Source organism: Tachyglossus aculeatus, chromosome X4 (genome assembly GCF_015852505.1).
Source record: "Tachyglossus aculeatus isolate mTacAcu1 chromosome X4, mTacAcu1.pri, whole genome shotgun sequence".
Lineage (NCBI taxonomy): Eukaryota > Metazoa > Chordata > Mammalia > Monotremata > Tachyglossidae > Tachyglossus > Tachyglossus aculeatus.
In genome coordinates, this window is record NC_052098.1 from 1292726 (window position 1) to 1316353 (window position 23628).

The window sequence follows — 23628 nt, forward strand, 5'->3', positions numbered from 1 at the left end:
GAAAATTCAATGCAGCTGTTTTCATTTTTCTCATAGAAAATTCTTTAAAGAACTTGATACAGTGTTCTCCGTTTCCTACTATTTTTTTCATCAGCACCCAATAGGAGTCCCACCTATAATTTATTTGATTTCCCCATATTTGGTATAATGTATTGCTTGGCTTTGAGGTTGGGTATGGGGTTGGATAGAAAGCCAAGGGTGCAGGAGAGAACTTTCCTCTCGTTAGTTATGATATGTCACTGTATTCAGTAATACCTTATACTACGTAGAATATAGGGTGTTCTGGGCCTTTTTGATAGTTCTGAAAGTGTCTAAGAGTAATTTCTGTGAAGAAAGCATGCATTAGTTAAATATATGAATACACACAGACTTTCTCTCCATATACAGAGAGAATGTGTGAATATGTGTGTGTGTGTATAATTATTCATAATTATCAGATTTGTTAAGGACTTAAAGTACATGCCAATCACTCTTTTAGGGGTGGATACAAGGTAATCAGGTTGGACACAGTCCCTGTCCCACTTGGGGCTCACAGTCTAAATTGGAGGGAGAACAGGGATTGGATTCCCATTTGACTGATGAGGAAACTGAGGCTTAGAGAAATGAAGTGACTTGCCCAAGGTCATACAGCAGACAAGTGGGAGAGCCAGAATAGAACCCAGGTGCCCCAACACTCAGCCCTGTACTCTTTCCACTAAGCCACGCTTCTTCAAAATTGTCAGATGAAATTGTGAGCTCCAGAGCGTGGAGGAAGTGGGAAAGCTTCCCGAAGGAGGCAGGGTTTCAGAAAGGCTCTGGAGCTGGAGAGGGCTCCAGGTCTGGCTGAGGGGAGGGGAGAGGTTGAGGTCAGGTGGGACGGTTGAGAACGAGTTCACAATGGGAAGGGAGAAATGGTGCGTACCAGCTGGGGAAGGAGAGAGGAGGGTGGATAGGTTAAAGGGAGAAAGTTGAAACTTGAAAGTTTCTGCTTGATGCGGAGAGGAATGTCTACTCTAGGGCCTGGCTTCTAATCCCAGATCCACCACTGGTCTGCTGGGTAACCTTGGGCAAGTCACTTCACTTCTCTGGGCCTCAGTTCCCTCAGCTGGAAAATGGGGATGAAGATTGGGAGCCCCATGTAGGACAGGGACTGTGCCTACCCTGCTTAGTTTGTATTTACCCTAGCGCTTAGTACAGTGGCTGGCACATAGTGCTGAACAAATACCCTAACAAAAGTCATTAAATGCGTTTGAGGACTGGAAGATGAGTGTAGAATGGCAGTCTTGGAAGATGACCCAAGCAGCAGTTTGAAATCTAGAATGAAGAAGGGAGAAGGTTTTGTATGGTACTTGTTTAGCGCTTACTATGTGTCAAACACTGTTCTAAACACTGGGGTAGGTACAGGTTAATCAGGCCAGATACAGTCCCTGTCCCACATGGGGCTCCCAGGCATGTAGGATGGAGAACAGGAATTGAATTCCCATTTTGCAGGTGAGGAAACTGAGGCACCGAGAAGTTAGGTGACTTGTCCGAGTTCACACAGCAGGCAAATGGTGGAGCCAGGATTAGTCGCAGAATCCTCTGTTGTATTGCACACTTCCAAGAGCCTGGATCAGAGTGGTGGCCATTTGAATGGAATGGAAGGAGCGGATTTGGGAAATGCAAAACCGAAAGGATTTTGCGACAGACCAAATGTAAGAGTTGAGAGAGAGCGGGGAGTGGAGGATAATGGCAGGTTAGTGAGCATGGAAGATAGGGAGGATGACGACGTGATCAACTGAAAAGCAGCATGGACTAGCAGTAAGAGCCCAGGCTTGGGAGTCAAAGGATGTGGGTTCTGTTTCCGGCTCCGCCACCTGTCTGCTGAGTGACCTTGGGCAAGTCACTTCACTTCTCTGGGCTTCAGTTACCTCATCTATAGAATGGGGATTAAGACTGTGAGCCCCACGTGGGACAACCTCATTACCTTGTGTCTACCCCAGCGCTTAGAATGGTTCTTGGCACATAGTAAGCACTTAACAAGTGCTTACTCACAAGCCCGCAACCTTGGTGTCATCCTCGACTCCGCTCTCTCATTCACCCCTCACATCCATGCCATCACCAAAACCTGCCGGTCTCAGCTCCGCAACATTGCCAAGATCCGCCCTTTCCTCTCCATCCAAACGGCTACCCTGCTCGTTCAAGCTCTCATCCTATCCCATCTGGACTACTGCATCAGCCTCCTCTCTGATCTCCTATCCTCGTGTCTCTCCCCACTTCAATCCATACTTCATGCCACTGCCCGGATTGTCTTTGTCCAGAAACGCTCTGGGCATGTTACTCCCCTCCTCAAAAATCTCCAGTGGCTACCAATCAATCTGCGCATCAGGCAGAAACTCCTCACCCTGGGCTTCAAGGCTGTCCATCACCTCGCCCCCTCCTACCTCACCTCCCTTCTCTCCTTCTCCAGCCCAGCCCGCACCCTCCACTCCTCGGCCGCTAATCTCCTCACCGTGCCTCGTTCTCGCCTGTCCCGCCATCGACCCCCAGCCCACGTCATCCCCCTGGCCTGGGATGCCCTCCCTCCCCACATCCGCCAAGCTAGCCCTCTTCCTCCCTTCAAGTCCCTACTGAGAGCACACCTCCTCCAGGAGGCCTTCCCGGACTGAGCCCCCTCCTTCCTCTCCCCCTCGCCCCCTTCTCCATCCCCCCCATCTTACCTCCTTCCCTTCCCCACAGCACCTGTATATATGTTTGTCCATATTTATTACTCTATTTTGCTTGTACATATCTATTCTATTTATTTTATTTTGTTAATATGTTTGGTTTTGTTCTCTGTCTCCCCCTTTTAGACTGTGAGCCCACTGTTGGGTAGGGACTGTCTCTATATGTTGCCAACTTGTACTTCCCAAGTGCTTAGTACAGTGCTCTGCACACACTAAGAGCTCAATAAATACGATTGATTGATTGATAAACAAGTGCCATTATTATTATTATTATTATTATTATTAGTGAGCTTGGGAGATAGGGAGGATGATGATGTGGTCAACTGAAAACATCATGGACTAGTGGCAAGAGCCTGGGTTTGGGAGTCAGAGGAGGTGGGTTCTGTTTCCGGCTCCGCCACCTGTCTGCTGTTTGACCTTGGGCAAGTCACTTTGCTTCTCTGGACCTCAGTTACCTCATCTGGATAATGGGGATTAAGCCTGTGAGTCCCACGTGGGACAACCCGATTAGCTTGTGTCTACCCCAGCGCTTAGAGCAATGCTTGGCACGGAGTAAGCATTTAACAAATACCATAATAATAATAATTATTATTAACTGTGTTGAGTAATTTAGGTGGAGGTGAGGATTTGGGAGGGAGGGGGAGAAGTTCAGTTTTAGATTTTGTTCGCTTAAGGTGCCATTAGGACATTCACGGGGAGTGGTCCTGAAGATTAGAGGTAAAAAGAGATTGCAGAGGAGGTGAGCAAAAATCTTGCTTTAAAGAAATGTGATGTTTAAACCAGGCTGCAGGTTGAAGTGGAGTACAATGGTGAACACCAACTTGAATTAATCACCTCCCCTACTGGTCCTCCAGGGGGAAAGGTCTTATTCATGCCTCGAAATGATGTGTGGGAAAATCGTGAAGGAGCATCCTCACCATTCATTCATTCAGTTGTATTTATTGAGCACTTACTGTGTGCAAAGCACTGTAGTACGCGCTTTGTGAACCACGAGCTGTTGGAACAGTGCTTTGCACATAGTAAGCGCTTAACAAATACCAACATTATTATTATTATTATTATTGGAACCCAATTGCATCTGATGATGCGTCCATCCACCATTTCGAGGCCTTGATACTTAGCTTTTTGTGGTACTCAAAAACTGTCCCTTATCGGTTACTCTCCTCTTTTTATTCTTCATTTCAAGATGCATCTTCAAAAATTGGAATCAGCTCATAACCCTCAGCAAATCTATTTTCGCCAAGATGCATTGTGTGAAACTCTATCCGGAAACATCTGTCCGTTAGTGACTATAACAGCCATGCCGGAGTCAAATTATTATGAACATATTTGTCAATTCAGTAAGTATGACTTCTTCAACGCACAATTTTTATAAAAGTTTGCTCAACCCATAAAAATGTCCACTCCCTATCTGCATTGGCCATATTATAGTCTTTAGTAATGGCAAGGTTAAATTGTGTTAATTCGTGCTTTGAGTGTGCATTGTTTTTAAGAGTGCAAAAGCATTGCCTTGGGATTGTTAAAGTGATTTTGCACATTGCTAAGGAAGCAAAAAGCCATCCAAGTGTTGCGTTGAGAGCAAGACGTATTTGGAAGACAGGAGGTGTAATGGAAGAAATTACAGTTTTAAAGGTTATTCACCACACAATTTGAACACATTTCCCTTGTGACCCTCCTTTGTGAGTCATTATGTTTGAACAGAGGGGAGAAGAGTAGTGGTGGTCATAGCATTTATTGTCTACCGGATGCTCGAGAAGCAGCGAGGCCAAGCAGACAGAACCCGGGCCTAGGTGTCAAAAGGATCTGGGTCCTAATCCCGGCCCCGCTGCTTGTCAGCTGTGTGGCCCTGGACCAGTCACTTGACTTCTCTGGGCCTCAGTTCCCTCATCTGGAAAATGAGGATCAAGAGCATGAGCCCCACATGGGGCGGGGGACCATGTTCAACGGGATGAGCTTGTTTCTGCCCCAGTGCTTAGTACAGTGCCTGGCACATAGTAAGCGCCTAACAGATACCATAAACAACCCCAGGGGAAGCGGGTCGAGCTCTTAGGAAGTAGAAAATGAACCAGCTGTTCTAACGGAGGAGCTTAGACTGGGATCCAGGTGAGGGTGGTGAAAGGAGAGAGTGAAAAGAAATAGAGGGAGGTCTGGGAAGAGGGAGAGGGTAGAACAAAAGGTTTGAAAAGGTGGGAGGGTGTTGGACTGTGTGGTGAAAATTCTGCACTTTGGAAGTTAGAGGGCAAGTCTAGATATGTCTCTATTCACTCTCATGGTTTCACCATTGGTAAGCCAGAAATCAATGTGCCGTTCTCTTTCCTTCTCCCCATGGCTTTTTCTAGGAGAATGAATGAGATTTAAAAAAAATGTGTAATGTACTTTTGAGGTCTCCAGTCATAGGTTCTGATAAATGTAAGTGGCATTCTAATGTGCTCCTCTGAAGTAACGGTAGACTAAAATAGCCTTCAAGCTGGGAGCTAAGTAATGTAAATCTCCTTTCCCCCCTGAACAACTAGGATTTATTGATCATCATGCTAGGTGGTTGGGAAGAGTACAATGGAAGGAAAAGGCAAAGTTCTGTTCTCAAGGAGCTTACAATGATGATGATGGAATTTAAGCACTTACTTTGTGCCAAGCACTGTTCTAAGTGCTCTAACAATGTGAGTTTTTTTCTTATTTAGTTGTCTTTAAGTACTTACTGTGTGCCAGGCATGTTTGTGGCTCAGTGGAAAGAGCTCAGGCTTGGGGGTCAGAGGTCGTGGATTCAAATCCTGGCTCCGCCAATTGTCAGCTGTGTGACTTTGGGCAAGTCACTTAACTTCTCTGTGCCTCAGTTACCTCATCTGTAAAATGGGGATTAAGATTGTGAGCCCCACATGGGACAACCTGATCACCTTGTATCCTCCCCAGTGCTTAGAATAGTGCTTTGCACATAGTAAGCACTTAACAAATACCAAAATTATTATTATTATTATTATTACAAGCTAATCAGGTTGGACGCAGTCCCTGTCCCAGGTTGACAGTCCTCAATCCCCATTTTCCAGATGAAGTAACTGGGGCCCAGAGAAGCGAAGCGACTTTCCCAAGGTCACTCAGCAGACAAGCAGCGGAGCCAGGATGAGAACCCAGGTGCTCCATCTCCCATGTCCGGGCTCCATCCGTTAGGCCACGCTGCTTCTCAACCCAGATTTTATAAAATCCCGTACAGGTTTAGAACCTAATGACTATTTTCGAGTCCCATTTTTCAGTCCACAGTCGGTCGTCATTAATTTTAACTTGTGCTTTCTGCGTGTGCTCTAGGAAATCGTCCTTACATTTTCTTATCTGCTCGCGTCCATCCCGGAGAGACAAATGCCAGTTGGGTCATGAAGGGAACTCTGGAATATCTGATGAGCAATAACCCAACGGCTCAGACTTTGAGAGAATCTTATATCTTTAAAATTATCCCTATGCTAAATCCAGATGGTGTCGTCAACGGCAAGTAAGTTCAAGTGCATATATGGAGCTGTCCTTTGGGAGCGAAGTAGGCATGCCTGATGGGCTTCACTTGGGAGCGCCTATGTGGGTATCAGGGGCAAGGCAGGAGCCACGGTTCCAGCCAGCCAGATTTTGCCCGCACAAAGACTGCCAAACCAGATTTATGAGAGTGGAACGAATTGTTGTGAGACGATTCGGGGCAGAAGTGTTCTAAGAGTGTCTGGGTCAGTTGGGAATCCAGGAATTTTTCAAAGCAGAATACCTACTTTTCATGTGGAAATGTTCCCCATTTACATTGATAATAATTATGCTACTTCATTCATTCATTCGTATTTATTGAGTGCTTACTGTGTGCAGAGCTTTGTACTAAGAGGTTGGGAAGTAGGAGCTTACTCTGTGCCAAGCACTGTTCTAAGCACTGGGGGAGGTACTAGTTCATGAGGATGGACACAGTCTCTATCCCACATGGGGCTCATTAATACTACTACTACTACTACTACTACTACTACTACTAATGATTATTATTATGGTATTTGTTATGTGCTTACTATGTGCCAAGCACTGTATTAAGTGCTGGGGTGGTTACAAGCAAATCAGGTTGGACACAATCCCTGTCCCACAAGGGGCTCACAGTTTCAATCCCCATTTTACTGAAGAGGTAACTCAGGCCCTGAGAAGTGAAGTGACTTGCCCAAGGTCACACAGCAGTCAAGTGGCGGAGCCAGGATTAGAACCCATTACCTTCTGACTTCCAGGGCCGGGCTCTATCTACTAGGCCATGCTGCTTCTCATTCCTCTGTTACTCTCAGGCTGACTGTTTTATTGCTGTTGATACCCGGGACTCTAAAGTAATTACCCATGCCTCAGCGATACTTATTGAGCGCTTACAGGGTGGGCAGAGCACTGTACTAAGCACTTGGGAAAGGACAATGCAACAGAGTTGGTAGACGTGTTCACTACCCACAACGAGTTTAACAGTCTAGAGGGGCAGATAGATGTTAAAGGAAATTACAGATCACTCAATTCGGGGTATTTATCGAGCACTTGCCGCATGCAGAGAGGTGTTCTAGGAGCTTGGGAGAGTACAGTTTAACAGAGTTGGTAGATGTGTTCCCTGCCCAGAGCGAGCTTGCATTCTAAAGGGGGGGACAGACAACACTGTAAAGAAATAAATGATGGGTGTGGACATAAGGGATGTGGATGTAAGTGCTGTGGCGTTGAGGGAGAGGTGAATAAAGGGTGCATATCCAAGGAGTAGTAGACACAGTAGGAAGAGAGAGTAGAAGAAATAAGAGCCTAGAAGGGGAAGGCCTCTTGGAGGAGGTGCCTTCAAGAAGGCCTTGATGGTGGGGAGATAGTGAGAGTTGGTAAGGGAGAGTAGCATGGGGTGAATCGCCTAGAACTCTGGGACCTAAATTGAGCATATACTGAGCGTGTTCTTGCTTGGATGTAGGAGGCCAGACATTTAAAGTGAGCAGAAGGAGCTGCAGAGTGGTGCAAAGTTGGATGACCAGATCATTCAATCTTATTATTTATGGTAATAATAAGTATTATGTGCAGAGCACTGCCTTAGGCACTTGGGAGAGTTAATACAACAGAGTTGATGGCCCATCCTTCGAGTTTTCTCTCCTGTGGTCTAGTGGATAGAGCACGGGCCTGGGAATCAGAAGGACCTGGACTGTAATCCTGGCTCCACCACTTGCCTGCTGTGTGACTTTGGGCAAGTCACCTCACTTCTCTGGGCCTCAGTTCCCTCATCTGTAAAAATGGGGATTGAGACTGTGAGCCCCATGTGGGACAGGGACTGTGTCCAACCCGATTTGCTTTCATCCACTCCAGCGCTTAGTACAGTGCCTGACACATAGAAGGCAGTTAACAAATGCCACAATTATTGTTAGTAGTATCATACATATGTCACCTGCCCACATCGTATATATCTTTAAATTATAATAAATTATCATTATTATTGTCTGTCTCCCCGCTAGACTTTAAGCTTATTGTGGGCAGGGCACGTGTCTGCTAACTCTGTTGTATCATGCTCTCCTAAGCATTTAGTTACAGTGTTTTCTGCACATAGTAAGTGCTCCATACTCGATTGACTGATTAACTTGTATCTATTCCAGCGCTTAGAAAAGTGCTTGGCACGTAGTAAGCACTTACCAAGTATTATTATTATTATTATTATTATTATTATTATTATTATTATTATCCTGAGACTTTCTACATTTCCTGATCAGACCATTAGTTGGAACCTTCACTTTGCTAAGGTAGAAATTGCCTAAACAATGTTCCCATATTTAGAATATCAAGGAATTAGCTAAGTGGAATTTTACAGAATAGCAGAATGGAAATTTTAATCATTCTGAAGTCTGATACGGGGACAGTATTACTTCACCCAATCCTCCTACCCATTTGCATTTGTTGCAGTCAACGAAGAGACTGGTGAAAGCTTTCATTTGAGAGCATTTTAGAGAAGCAGTGCGGCCTAGTGGCTAGAGCCTGGGCCTGGAAGTCAGAGGACCTGGGATCTAATCTCGGCTCTACTGTGTGACCTTGGGCAACTCACTTCACTTCTCAGGGCCTCTTCGGGAAAATGGTAATGAAGACTGTGAGCCCCATGAGGGACAGGGACTGTATCCAAACTGATTAGCTTATATCTACCCTAGCGCTTAGTACAGTGCCTGGCACAAAGTAAATGCTTAACCAATACCTTAAAAAGTGAATAAATTCATTGTCATATTTATTAACAATGATGGCATTTGTTAAGCACTTACTATGTGCAAAGCACTGTTCTGAGCCCTGGGGTGGATACAAGGTGATCAGGTTGTCCCACGTGGGGCTCACAGTCTTAATCCCCATATTACAGATGAGGTAACTGAGGCACAGAGAAGTTTTGACTTGCCCAAACTCACACAGCTGACAAGCGTGCAGCTGGGATTAGAACCCATGACTTCTGACTCCCAAGCCCATGCTCTTTCCACTGAGCCACACTGCTTCTCTTGAGCACTTACCGTGTGTGAACCACTGTACTAAGCGCTTGGTAGAGTACAGTATAACAGACGCATTCCTGCTCACAGTCTAGAGGGGGAGATGGACATTAATAGAAATAGATAAATAAATTACAGATATATATATATAGGTATATGCATAATGAGGGCTTGTGGGGTGACAAGGTTTATCATTTGTATTTGCAGTCACCGCTGTTCTTTGAGTGGAGAGGACCTGAATAGACAGTGGTTATATCCCAATCCAGATTTGCATCCGACCATTTATCATGCCAAGGGGCTGCTACAGTACCTGGCTTCAATAAGGCATTTACCTCTGGTGAGTGTCAGCTCTTACTTTTCATCTGCCTAGCCTAGGAAATGCAATTTTCAGTCAACCGGCCAAACACTTGGTTTTCTAGAGTGACAGACTCCACTGTAAATGACCAATGCGGGTATTCTTTCATTTCAGGTATTTTTAAGCCGAAGCACATGAGTTTTCAGTCTTTGGGATCCAGCTACTCCTTAACCGATGCTTGAAACACACTCATTTCCCTCGTCCACCTTCACACGATAGGGTTTTCAATTTCCCTTTTAAGGCCAATGGAATTTTCTGATTTTCTCTGCTTGAAAAGATAGAGAATTTTAGGTTGTCTATTTTCCTCTTAATTTGTTCTGTACATTTTAATGACACCAGCTTATTGGTTGTAATACGCCACGGGTCTCATGGCCTGGGGCCTGAGAATCTCTAGACTAACCTCTATATTGTCTGAATTCTTCAATTCCCAGATCCATAGAGTCATTATTCCATCTGTGCTGAGAATTCTCTTGGGTATAAAAGTGAAGGATTTCTGGTCAGCACTCAAAATTAGAAAGCCTCTGACACACCCAGGCCCCCCACCCCCACCCTAAGCAGTGACATTTATGTAGTGAGTGAATATATTGGCTTGCATTGTCCTTTCCATTTCTTTTGCATACCTGGGTTTTCAGTGACTTCTTAAAAAAAAATTACCAGGTTCTTATAATTCTATAAATGATTGAATCCACCTTTTGGAACAGTCTCTCTACAGATGGCTCGTGATCTCGGTACCCGTTTTCAGTTCAAAAGTGAGTTACTCTGAGCATTTGGATGTTACGTGCATATTCATTAAACTTCCAGCATCTCTTTTAAGGAGAGCTGCATCATATGTCCTGGAATTTTAGCTGAACTAGAGAGCTGCAGAGAGACGACTGTATTGTTATACTCTGGTGCGCAAAATCCAGAGTTGTTCAGGACCAAGTCCGCTTCTTCAAACTTGGAGGTTCTAGTCATTGAATCCAATTTTCTCATCCGCAGGTTTTCTGCGATTATCATGGTCATTCTCGCAAGAAGAACGTATTTATGTATGGCTGCAGTATTAAGGAGACAGTGTTGCATACTAACAGTGGTTCTTCCTCCCGTGATATGATCGAAGACCTTGGATACAGGGTGAGAATTATAGTGGCTTGGCTCCCAAAGGAGAGTCTATAATTTATTTATTCCTTGGGCAGGACAGGAGGGAACTAAAGCCGTGGATAGGGAAGCGGCGTGGCCTAGTTGAAAGAGCACAGACCTGGGAGGTGGAAGGACCTGGGTTCTGATCCCAGCTCTGCCATGTGCCTGCTGCGTGACCTTGGGCAAGTCACTTCCCTTCTCTGGGCCTCAGGTACTTCATCTGTAGAATGGGGATTAAGACTGTGAGTCCCAAAGTGGGACATGGACTGTGTCCAACCTGATTAGCTTGTATCTACTCCAGCGCTTAGTGCAGTGTCTGGCACAGAGTAAGGACATAACAAATACCATAAAAAAGAGACAAACAACAAAAAAACCAAAGGTAGGTCTAGAGGCCCCATCGTTTGACATGGAAAAGTACATGGAAGTACCTGGACACCTAAGTTGTTAATAATAATTGTGGTATTTAAGTGCTTTCTGTGATTGCCGAGTCCTGTTCTGAGTGCTGGGTTAGAAACAAGTTAATCAGGTCAGAAACAGTCCCTGTCTCACAAGGAGAAAGAACTGGTATTTAATCCCCATTTTGCAAGAAAGGAAACTGAGGCACAGAGAAGTTCAGCGACTTGCCCAAGTTTGCCGAGCAGCAGAGCTGGAATTAGAACCTCTGACTCGCAAACCCAATGTTCTCTCCACTAGGAGCCCTCCCTTGTCCCTTTAGTCTTGAGTCCCCAATTCATCCCATCTTCTTTCCCACAAGGAAGTTTCACACCATCAGACTTAGCTGGATGATCCCTTTTGACCTTGGAAGTATCTGAAGGACACATCAGAGATCTATTGGGAGAATTCATTGCCACTTAAGCGACTGTCTCCATTTGCTTTGAAATAGGAAACTTTTAGGGAAAATTATGTGTCTAATTAGCTCTCCATCCATGATCTATGGGTGGAAGAAATTGTTAAACGGACAATCATTCTTTTCTCAAAAGGTCTGGGCCCGAATTTAACTTCATTTGCGACAGATTGTCTCCTATTGCTAATCAATATATATATGCGTGTGTATATACATACCATATTTATACTAGTACAGTGTGTTGCACACAGTAAGTGCTCAATAAATACAATTAATAATAATACTATATATAAATGATATATTATGACTTATATTAGCATCTGTCTCTCCCTCTAGGATGTAAACTCATTATAGGCAGGGAGTGTGTTTGGTAATTCTGTTGTATTGGACTCTCCCAAGTGCTTCAGACAGTGCTCTGCACATAAGTGCTTACTAAGTACTATTGATTGATTGATACTATTACTTGACTTAACCTTGTTTATCCTAAAACGGTGCTTGAGAGGCAGGTCCTTTGATGGTGGAGATCACTTTTCTACCGCTATCTGTGCTTTTCTCGGGAATTATGCTGCTTAGCTTTTTCCTGATCCAGATCCCTCAGATTTCCTAAAATTTCTTAAGGAATTCTTGAGTAATTTTCTTTTATCAAAGTGAATCGTATTACCGAAGTTCCTATGGCGCTTTTCAGTTTCCATTCATTTGCTGGAAGGTATACTGACCTTCCTCTGTTGAAATGAAAGAATCTTTGCCTCTCTTTTCAGGAAAAATAAGTAAAGTTAACTAGACTAGTTCCTGGGGCATTTCTCAAAGTGTCAAAGTGAGTTCATTTTTCCAAAAAAATGCACTACATTCATTCAATCAATCGTATTTATTGAGTGCTTACTGTGTGTAGATCACTGTACTAAGCGCTTGATGGTGAGGATTAGAACTAACCAGGATTAGAACCGAGGCCCTTCTGACTCCCAGGCCTGGAATCTATCCGTTAGACCATGCTGCTTCTCATAATTTTTTATCATTATTATTGATAAGTCATGGTTTATATTGTGCCATTCTTTAAAGGAGCTAACGCCACACCAGTAGTGTGATACTGGTATTTATTGAGCACTCACTTGCTGCAGCCTACTGGACTAAGTGCTTACCAGTCAGTCATGTATTTATTGAGCACTTACTATGTTCAGAGCAGTGTACTAAGCTCTTGAGAGAGTACTGTATAACAGTATAGCAGACACATTCCCAGCCCAGAACAAGCTTACAGTCTAGATGGATCAATCTATCGATGACATGTTTTTCTTATGTTATTTGTTAAGCACTTACTGTGTGCCATGCACTGTACTAAGCACTGTGGTAGACAAACTAATCAGATTGGACACAGTCCCTATCCCACATGGGGCTCACAGTCTTAATCCCCATATTACAGATGAGGTAAATGAAGCACAGAGAAATGAAGTGACTTGTCCAAGGTGACATAGCAGACATGGGAAACAGCGCAGCTTAGTGGAAAGAGCGCGGGCTTGGGAGTCAAAAGTCATGGGTTCAAATCCCAGCTCCACCATTTGTCTGCTGTGTGACTTTGGGCAAGTCACTTAACTTCTCTGTGTCTGTTACCTCATCTGTAAAATGGGGATGAAGGCTGTGAGCCCCATGTGGGACAACCTGATCACCTTGTATCCTCCCCAGCACTTAGAACAGTGCTTTGCACATAGTAAGTGCTTAACAAATGCCATCATTATTATTATGATGTGGAGAGCTGGGATTAGAATCCACGTCCTTCTGACTCCCAGGCCCATCCTCGATCCACCCTGCTTCTCATAATTATTATCATGGCTGTTATTATTATTATCATATTACTATCATTAGGGATAATTCATGGCTTATATTGTGCTGCTCCCTAAAGGAGCTAACTCCACACCAAGAAGCTTGCTGTGGGCGGGGAATGTGTCTGTTTATTTTTATATTGGACTCTCCCAATCGCTTAGTACAGTGCTCTGCTCACAGTAAGCACTCAATAGATGCGATTGAATGAATAGATAGTATTGCTAGCAAATGGATACTTTTAGATGAAGATAAAATGGCAATACGTCAAGCTATGTGGTGATGTTTTGAATATTACCTACTTTAAAAAAAAAAAAAAAAAACTATGAAACTGTAGTTCCCCCTAGTGGTGCATTCAAATTCACAGCCCTCATGTTTTTGCTGTTGAATAACTGCGTCCAAGACACTCAGATCCTGCTTCCAAACATAGATTAAATCGAATTTGGAGCCTTTTCTACTCATACAATTTATGGAAATCAGATCTAGCGTGGTATTAGACTTTCTTAATAGCCATACATTGAGCATTAGAAATTTGGGATTGCTACCACCAGGATTATCCCTCAAAATTGCGTCCGTCCGAAAGCCGGTTCATTTCATTTTTAACCTCTCAGTTTCCCACAGTCACAATGATAAAGGAAAAATAAGATAGTACCAGAGGCAAGCACTTAGTACAGTGCTCTGCACACAGTAAGCGCTCAATAAATATGATTGAAGGAATAATGCTCAGTATACTTTTATGTACGCTAACACGCCCATCAGTGTATATGTTTGGGACAGAAAACACTGCGATGTCATGCCCATATAAATTAGTTTAGAATACTAAATGCCATGATATTTCCCTCCTAGAAGAAAATAAATGGATGCGATCCAATGCAATGAATGCCAGTTTGGAACCTGTCCCCTACATTGCTCTAAAATCACTGAGAGTACAAGAAGCGGTGTGGCCTAGTGGAAAGAGCCCGGGCCTGGGAGTCAGAAGACCTGGGTTTAAAACCCGGCTCTGCTACTTTTCTGCTGTGTGACCTTGGGCAAGTCACTTCACTTCTCTTGGCCTCAGTTCTCCTATTCTACCTTTTATTTAGGCCATGAGCCCCACATGGAACGGGGACTGTAATTTATTCATATTAATGTCTGTCTCCCCCTGCTCTAGACTGTAAGCTCATTGTGGGCCGAGAACACGTCTGCTTATTGTTGTATGGTACTCTCCCAAGTGCTCAGTGCAGTGCTTTGCACGCAGTAAGCACTCAATAAATACGAATGAATGAATGAAAGAAAGATTGGGTCCAACCTAATTAATGTGTATCTACCCCAGTGCTTAGAACAGTGTTTGACAAATACCATTAATATAAAAAAAAAAATCACCAAGCAAATTGTTGGCCCTGCATTCAATCTGTTGGGTTTTCTAAGCAATAGTTTTGGAGCCGTTCCACCTATCTCAGGTCCAGGTTTCCCTGCTTAGACCTTAGAGGAGCAGCATGGCCTAGCGGCAAGAGCATGGGCTTGTAAGTCAGGTCGTGGGTTCTAATCCTGGCTGTGCCACTTGTCTGCTGTGTGACCTTGGGCAAGTCAGTTCCCTTCTCTGGGCCTCAGTTATCTCATATGAAAAATGGGGATTGAGACTGTGAGCCCCATGTGGGACAGAGACTATGTCCAACCTGATTACCTTGTATCCAGCGCTTTGAACAGTTCTTGGCACCTAATAATGATGGCATTTATTAAGCGCTTACTATGTGCAAAGCACTGTTCTAAGCACTGGGGAGGTTACAAGGTGATCAGGTTGTCCCCTGGGGGGCTCATAGTCTTAATCCCCATTTTACAGATGAGGTAACTGAGGCACAGAGAAGTGAAGTGACTTACCCAAAGTCACACAGCTGACAATTGGCAGAGCTGGGATTTGAACCCATGACCTCTGACTCCAAAGCCTGTGCTCTTTCCACTGAGCCACGCTGGTGCTCTAAGCACATAGTAAGTGCTTAACAAATACCATAATGAATATTATTATTATTCTCATCCTTCTGCTATTTCTAGCATGAGGCGATCCCAAGGTGGCTGTAATGGGGAGCCATTGAGAATGCGGGGCTGGGAGCATGCCTTCTTGAACCCGTACAAGATTCGAGGCTTTTCATTTCGGTTTTGTTCTACTTAAACTGGCTTAAAAGCCCGAACCTATTCCAGTGGAAATATAATGGATAATTTGATTTTAAATTTAACTAAGATAAGTTTTAGGATGAAATTCAGAATTAATGTATTCAAGTGCCGGAAAGGGTGGAAGTTTTGGCGCATGCGTTAGCAGAGTTAGCAGCCCCGGAAAATATTTCTAGATCATGTCCCGGACAGAGCCAGTGGCGTTGAATTTCTCCATTATGGTGCTTCATTTCGGCAGTTGGGCATCACCGTTGGGAGGCCTGAGGCTCAGTGGAGTTTTTTTTGGACATAGCGTAGACCTTTTTTTAATGGTAATTGTTAAGCACTATTATGTGTCAGGCACTGTACTAAGTGCTGGGGTAGATGCAAGCTAGTCAGGTTAGACACAATCCCCATCCGAAATGGAGCTCATAGTCTTAATCCCCATTTTATAGATGAGGGACCTGAGGCACAGAGAAGTAAAGTGACTTGCCTAAGGTCACACAACAGACAAGTGGCAGAGCCAGGATTAGATCCCATGACCTTCTGACTCGCAGGCCCATGTCCTACGCCACGCTACGCCATTCTACCCCACCCTCAGCACCAAAGCACTCATGGAGAGTTCTATAAATTATGTAATATAAATTGCTTATATTAATAGCCGTCTCCCCCTCTAGACTGTATGATCATTGTGGGCAGAGAATATGTCTGCCAACTCTGTTGTATTGTACTCTCCCAAGTGCTTAGTAAAGTGCTCTGCACACAGTAAGCACTCAATACCATTGATAATGCTCTGCACACAATAAGGACTCAATAAATACCATTAATTGATTGATTATTTCTAATACTGAGTCACAGAGCTAACTTTTTCCTTTAGGCAGGAAAGATGGGAAAAGGAACAACGATGGAAGGTTTTGCTTGTGATTTAGCTATTTTTCGAAGTTCCCAACTGGCAAAGCACTTCTCCACGTTCACTTTCACCCTTTTTCCAATCCCGTCTGGCATCAGTTTTTGTCTGTCTTCACTCTTCCTAATAGGATTTTTTGGGATCTATCCCCAGAGGATTCAGCATACTAGTGATTGTTAAGAGCTTAGTTCAGTGCTCTGCACATAGTAAGCACTCAATAAATATTCAGTCGTATTTATTGAGTGCTTACTGTGCACTGTACTAAGCACTTGATACCATTGATAAATACCACCGATTATGATGGTTTAAGTTGTCCCTATCTGGGATGCGTGATATTGTACTTCTTCAGTTGGGCTAGAAACTCTGTCCCTAGTGAGAGAGGAGGAAAAGTAGAGTTCTAAATGTAAGTCCCAGTTTCATATAGAGCTCTTTATTACACACTGCAGGCACCTCACGTTGGAAAGAAGAAGCTCTGACTGTATTTTTTCACATTACCATTCCATAGAATTTACCAAAGATTCTGAGTCACATCGCCCCGGCCTTCTGCATGAGCAGCTGCAGCTTTGTGGTGGAGAAGTCCAAAGAATCTACTGCACGTGTTGTTGTCTGGCGAGAAATAGGAGTAAAGAGAAGCTACACCATGGAGAGCACGCTGTGTGGTTGCGACCAGGGAAAATACAAGGTAAGACAATCTGATGGACTCAAAAATTCGGCCTTCAGTAGAGAATTGAAATGCCAATTTTTCTCGCCTCCTGTTTGTGGTGTAAAAACACTCTATTAAATGTAAAGGAAGCAGTCTGGGAAGCCGGCTCTTTATTACTTAATCCGACTTCAAGGATTTCCTCACTTTGGCTGATTTTGCTAGAGTTTGACTGCTCTGGAGGGTATTTAAATAGAGTTCTGATGGTAAAATTTGGCTTCTGGGGCCTAAAGTCAAGGCTCCTTCCAGCTCCACGATCACAGGTGAGAGCATTACAGCCGGATTCTAAAAAGGCATTTTGGGGCTATTTAGAGCTTTAACTGGTAGTTGGTAGTACATATCAATCCATAGGCATCAAGCGTTCATCGGTAAATTTATCCATTGTCTTATTACGCTGGGTGTAGAAATGTGGCCAGGAGTAGACATCATGAAGATAATGATGGTATTTAAGCACTTACTATGTGCCAAGCACTGTTCTAAGCGCTAGGGGGATACAAGGTCATCAGGTTGTCCCACATGGGGCTCACAGTCTTAATCCCCGTTTTACAGATGAGGTGACTGAGGCACAGAGAAGTGAAGTGAGTTGCTCAAAGTCACACAGCTGACAAGTGGCAGAGCCGGAATTAGAACCCATGACATCTGACTCCCAAGCCCGGGCTGTACCCCCTAAGCCACACTGCTTCTCAATGTGTTTATTAGGCTTTCCCTATGAACACCTGAAGCACTTTGGCCTAGTGGAGAGAGCACGGACCTGGGTTCTAATCCCGACTCTGCCACTTGTCTGTTGGTGACCTTAGATGAGTCACTTCTCTGTGAGTCAGTTTCCCCAACTATAAAATTGGGATTCTATACCTGCTCTCCCTTCCTCTTTTTTTTATGGTATTGGTTAGGCGCTTACTATATGCCAGGCACTGTACTAAGTGCTGGGACAGATACAAGCTAATCATGTTGGACGCAGTCCCTGGCTCACTTGGGGCTCTCAATCTTAATCCCCATTTTACAGATGAGGTAACTGAGGCCCAGAGAAGGGAAGTGACTTACCCAAGGTCACACAGCAGACAAGAGGAGGACCCGAGATGGGAAGCCAGGTCCTTCTGATTCCCAGGCCTGTGCTCTATCCACTAGGCCATGCTTCTTCTCTAGACTCTAAGACTGTTTGCTCCATGTGGGACAGGGACTGTGTCCAACCTGATTATCTTGTATCTACATCAGTGCTTAGTACAGTGTTTGACACATTAAGTGCTTAATACATGCCATGGATATTATCATAATTAATAGCAGGCTGAATAGCACAAGGTCACATCCTCGAATACAGTACCCTGGTGACTTAAACAGTGGGGAGATTTTTCTCATCCATCTTTTCTACAGTATGTGGGAAATTATAGATATTTGAATATGAAAGGGAAATGGTACTGTTTTCTTTGTTATTTATACACCAAGCTTCTTTACTAGGTTTGCTGCTTTCAATTTCCTGAAATTAAAGACAGTGCACTTGCCTAATATCAGGCCCGTTCTGAAGTTGTTTCTTGGGTCAAACTTCAGTTGCCATGACTGAGGTTAGGACACACAAACCCTGTCCTGAAACTTGGGGAGAAAAGGTGATTGTCAAAACCGCTTCACAAAATTCTTCTTCCCCCTACCCCCAAGCCTTCTCTTCCTTTATCTGAAAAGGCAAAACTGAGAGGATAGGTCTCTTCTGGCCCAGTTTTTCTACCCCAGCAACTGGCCTATTTGGGGATTTTGAACATTGACAATTTTAGACTCCTGATGCATGATAAACCTTTCAAAGCAGGTTGTAGCTTTCCTGTAGTTGAGGGGAATGTGGTGGAATTAATGGACTAGCAATCATGTGGCCTTGGGTAAGTCACTTCACTTCTCTGTGCCTCGGTTCCCTGGTCTGTAAAATAGGGATTGAGACTGTGAGCCCCACATGGGACAGGGACTGTGTCCAACCCAATTTGCTTGTATCCACCCCAGTGCTTAGTACAGTGCCTGAGTAAATGCTTAACAGGTATGATTGAAATACCATAATAATAATAATTATTATTAGTAGTAGTATTAATAATAATCAGGCGACAGCTAGATTCCTTGTCCTCCCCCACCCCCACAGTCAGTCTGTGGACAGGGTACTTCTCTGTGCACTTCTCCATAGGGAATATGGATCTAATGAACACAGTATTAAAACATTTTTGAGAGTCTCGGATAACAGATTGTCGCAAATGGGATCTCAGATGAGGGTTGGATTCCTTCCAAATGGCTGGCATTAAAAATTGAAATGTACGATAATCAGTATCTAAAAATGCGGCATCGACAGAGCCAAAATGATGACCCCCAGATTGTAATAAAAAGAAAGAAACCACGACTCTACCCCGTGACTGTTACTTTCAGATTGTAGCACATAGCTTCAATATACGACTGTAGAGACAAACTTAATCACCTGTATTTTTGAAAACGATCTTATGCGCACCGCCAGGCACTATTTTCCTTTTGGCCTCTTTGTCTTACAAAAGGCAAACAAATAAGACACCACCACAAAGGATCATCTTTGTGTGAACTTGGTGTGCTCAGAAGGTTTCAGCCACACACCGTCTCCTTGGGTGAATTTCACCCACAAGGACATCTTCATTTGACTAGGAAGGACAATTAGGTGTGCTTATTTAGAGAATTAAGGAACAGAACCAAAGAGTGTCTAAATTGATCTCTTCTGAAGAAGTAATAAGGTACAGATCACTTTTCAGAAAATTGTCCTCATTATCACCTTCACCAGCGAAGGTAATAATAAATAAATACGAATGATTGATAAGCATTGGCAGAACTCTTGAGGGCCGAAGTGGGGGTGGGAGAAACGTACAATTGGTTAAGATAGTGATTTAACTGTCGTAGCACTGCTTTTCCTTAGGAATAGTTCTCCTTGGAATGGATACGTTCAATTCATTAATGCTGATAATCCTGGGAGAGACTAACAAGAGGCCAAGAAATGATTATCCCTTCCCTCTATCAAATGTTTTTTTAATGCTGCTTTTAGGCGGTAAAAAGAGCTTTCTTTTTAATTACTCCAATCTAATCCGGATAGAGGCTACTGGAAGTCTGAACCATTTTAAGTTAAAAAGCCAAATGATTGCTTTCATGAAAGCATTTAGGTAGAACTTCCTAGCAACATCTGGGTGATGTCCAAAAACTCTATTTAAACCAAAGGATTTATTACCATGAATGCATGTGCTTTGAAGGGTAAGTAGTAGCTTGATTTGCTCTCTTGAGTCGCAAGGCAATGATACGGTTTTTCAGGCGCTCAGTGAGATAGTCATGGTCATGACACGATCTCTAGACTGTGAGCTTGTTGTGGGCAGGGGAATGTGTCAGTTTATTATTGTATTGTACTCTCCTGAGCGCTTAATACAATGCCCTGCACACAGTAAGCTCCCCTTTCCTCAGCCCCACAGTCCTTATGTCCATATCCGTAGTTTATTTACTTATATTAATGTCTGTCTCCCCCTCTAGACTGTTAGCTCACTGTGGGCAGGGAACGTGTTTACCAACTCCATTATGTTGTACTCTCCCAAGGGCTTAGTACAGTGCCCTGCACACAGTAAGTGCTTAATAAATACCATTGATTGACTGAGCTACAGTCTTCACAAATTTCCTTAGTTTCTACAGATGCATTTTTCTTTTTAGCAAAGGATATATATATATATATGTATATATATATGCTTATATATTATATTAATATATCTATAGCTATATCTGTATATATGTATAGATATTTATACACACACTGGAAAAAAATCTATCACCATGTCACAGTGCTACCCATGGGCTTATTGATTCTGCACTACCTATATTTTCAGTTTAGTCAGATGTGATTTGAATTATATTTTGATGTGTTTACTTATTCTCTAACAATGTTTTTGTCTTTAGAGTTAGAAATAGAAAGCAATGGCAGACTTATTCCTTACTGCGATAGTTCATTCGTATCATGCTTTCCTTTCGGCATCTTTAAGTTTGATGGGTTTCTTTTGAGCATTCCAGCATTAATAATTTCAAGTCTGCACTTTGGCATAATGAAAACTGTTTTTGGAGAATTGAGGCTATATTTTTGCCCCAAATCCTAGTCACTTAAGGTTCTGCCTTGTGTTTCTATGTCACCATACTTGAACTATTTCATTCAGCCTCCAGTAGCATAGGGAAACTTAGGATCAGAGCCTTCAAAAGACTTGTCTAAACTGACCCAAGTTGGTTGCTTAAGACAGTTCTCAAAGACTACATATTTCCAGATTAATTCCCATTCATCCTAATAAAGGATGGCATGGGCTATAGTGAGAACAGAAAGGAGCTCCCTACAATTATCTGCCAGGATGGACAGCCTTACCTGTGACCTAGATGCAATGCGATATTGATAAATCTTGTGGGCTCAACCAGCACGTTTACCAACTCCCTTGCATTGTCCTCTCCCAAGGTCTTAGTACAGTGCTGTGCACACAGTAAGCACTCAGTAAATACCATCGATTGATTGATCAATTCAGAATCAACTTTTTGGTGCCATCCTCAACCCTGATGCCGTTCAGTGAGCCGCCAAACAAAATTCAGTCTCTGCAACTAGTTTTCTCTGCTGTACTTTCCTCTTATGCTTTCAAACCAAGTTTCAGGAACTTTAGTTCATTTAGATCTGTGGCTTTGGCCATTTGATATCCGCTCCACTTTCAACCCCACAGCATTTATGTATGTATCTTTCGATGACATAGTCCGTAAGCTTGTGAATGTGATTGCCAATGCTGTTGCATTGTCCTCTCCCAAGTAGTATGGCATAGTGGATAGAGCACAGGTCTGGGAGTCAGAAGGTCCTGGGTTCTAATCCCGGCTCTGCCCTTATCTGCTGTGTGACCTCGGGCAAGTCACTTTACTTCCTGTGCCTCAGTTACCTCATCTGTCAAATGGGTATTGAAACTGTGAGTCCCACGTGGGACAGAGACTGTCCATCCTGATTTGCTTGTATCCACTCCAGCGTTTAGTACAGTGCCTGGTACATAGTACGCGTTTAGCAAATACCACAATTATTATTATTATTATGCACTTAGGACAGTGCTCTGCTCACAGGAAGCACTCAATAAATACCACTGATTGATTGATTGAGTTGAAGAGTATGGAGTACTCAACCAACTGTGGTTTTGGTTTCATCCATTAGGGTTTGCAGATTGGAACCAGAGAGTTAGAAGAAATGGGAGCCAAGTTCTGTGTGGCTTTGTTGCGTTTGAAAAAACCGACCTCCCCCCTGGAGAACACTCTGCCTACCAGCGTGCTGGACATAGACCAGGACTCGATTGAATCCAGCTGCAAAGTGACAAGGTAGTACAAACCTCCTTTATTGTTGCATGGTAAAAGATGTCAACCCTATCCACAGCATCCAAGTGGGTTTAGGGGTGGAGATATTTTAGAAGGGTTTGTAATTTCAGTAAGACTTTCTCTGAAAAAGATAATGTTTTCTTAAATCTCAGTTGACTGAGATGGGTCATTTCACAGGCTCCATTCTCCACCGTGGTAGGTGAGAATAGGCTAGCGGTAGTTAAACTCTCCACGGCTTTATGCTGAGAAGGAAGAGCGCTTTTCAGTTGATGACACTTCTTGGTCCTTCCGTCCTTTATCGTGTCCTTGTGTTGTTAGCCAAGCTCTGGCATTTCAGGCCAATGACCTGCTGTTTTCCCTCAGGTCTCTGGCTTTCTCTGGGTTTCGTCAGGCCTTGACTCTACATTTCTGCCAAAACTTTCTGCTTGGGCTTTCCAAGTGACTTTTTCAAGCTTCTCAGAGGCCCGAGTTAGTTGGCGGAGGCAAAGGCTGCCACAACCAGTTGAGATTTCCTCCCTGCTCAACTCCACAGAAGCCTGGTCTCAGCTGTGACAATGGGAGAATGGGTGACGCTTTCGTTGAACTAGTCTCTTTGAACTAGTTTCTTTGAAGAGTCTCCACAGCCAGAAGGGAGGTTGGGGGGAAATGCAATTTACCTGCCCAGGCAGTGTATCATTTTCAGGACTCTCCGGCATCAGTGAGAATACAGTAATACACATTCACCATAAGTAGAAAAACCAGAAAGTGGATCCCTACCACTTGTATCTAGACTGGTTCCTCTTTTCCCACTAACCCTTAAATTTGTCCGGTGTCCAGAATGGAATCGTTCCAGCCTTTTGTTGGGTAAATGCCTGCAAGTATTGAATACCTTTTTAACCACCTTTCAGTTGTCGCTGCTAGAAAATGGTTCTGATGTAGAATTAGGGGCAGAATTACTTGGTCCCCCCGTCCCCCCCCCCCCCCCGAAATTGGTGGGCTTTTAGGAAGATCAGGCCCTCCAGTCGGCTACTCCAGTTGTCCAAAGTGGGTCTGTTCAGTTATTCTGTCAGTGATATGTACTGAGTGCCAAGCACCATATTAAGCACTTGGGAGATACCACAGAAGCAAGACAGATGTACCCTGCCCTCAAGGAGCTTCAGTCTAGTAAGGGAGACAGACGAACAGCGTATTTACAATTAGCGGGGCCAGAAGGGAGAACCAGGGAAGCAGTGGGCTGAAACACGAATGTGGCGAGATGAAGTAACAATAAATACTTTAACGTCTGTAAGCATTTAAAAGGCCGAGGTTGGGC

At 43.7% G+C, this 23628-nt stretch overlaps 1 protein-coding gene across 7 annotated transcripts in view; it reads left to right on the forward strand.

The window, feature by feature from the left end:
- The window catches only part of AGTPBP1 (ATP/GTP binding protein 1), a 206716-nt gene that overhangs the window by 149290 nt on the left and 33798 nt on the right, over positions 1–23628 (forward strand). For all 7 annotated transcript variants that reach the window (XR_005456615.1, XM_038769831.1, XM_038769830.1 and 4 more), the window contains 6 exons: positions 3871–4024; positions 5982–6162; positions 9353–9482; positions 10479–10610; positions 16806–16982; positions 22180–22340. Coding sequence is in view for 6 of the 7 variants with exons in the window: in XM_038769831.1 (XP_038625759.1) it covers positions 3871–4024; positions 5982–6162; positions 9353–9482; positions 10479–10610; positions 16806–16982; positions 22180–22340 (935 nt within the window). In the remaining variant the exon portion in view is untranslated. The remainder of the gene's footprint in view (positions 1–3870; positions 4025–5981; positions 6163–9352; positions 9483–10478; positions 10611–16805; positions 16983–22179; positions 22341–23628) is intronic.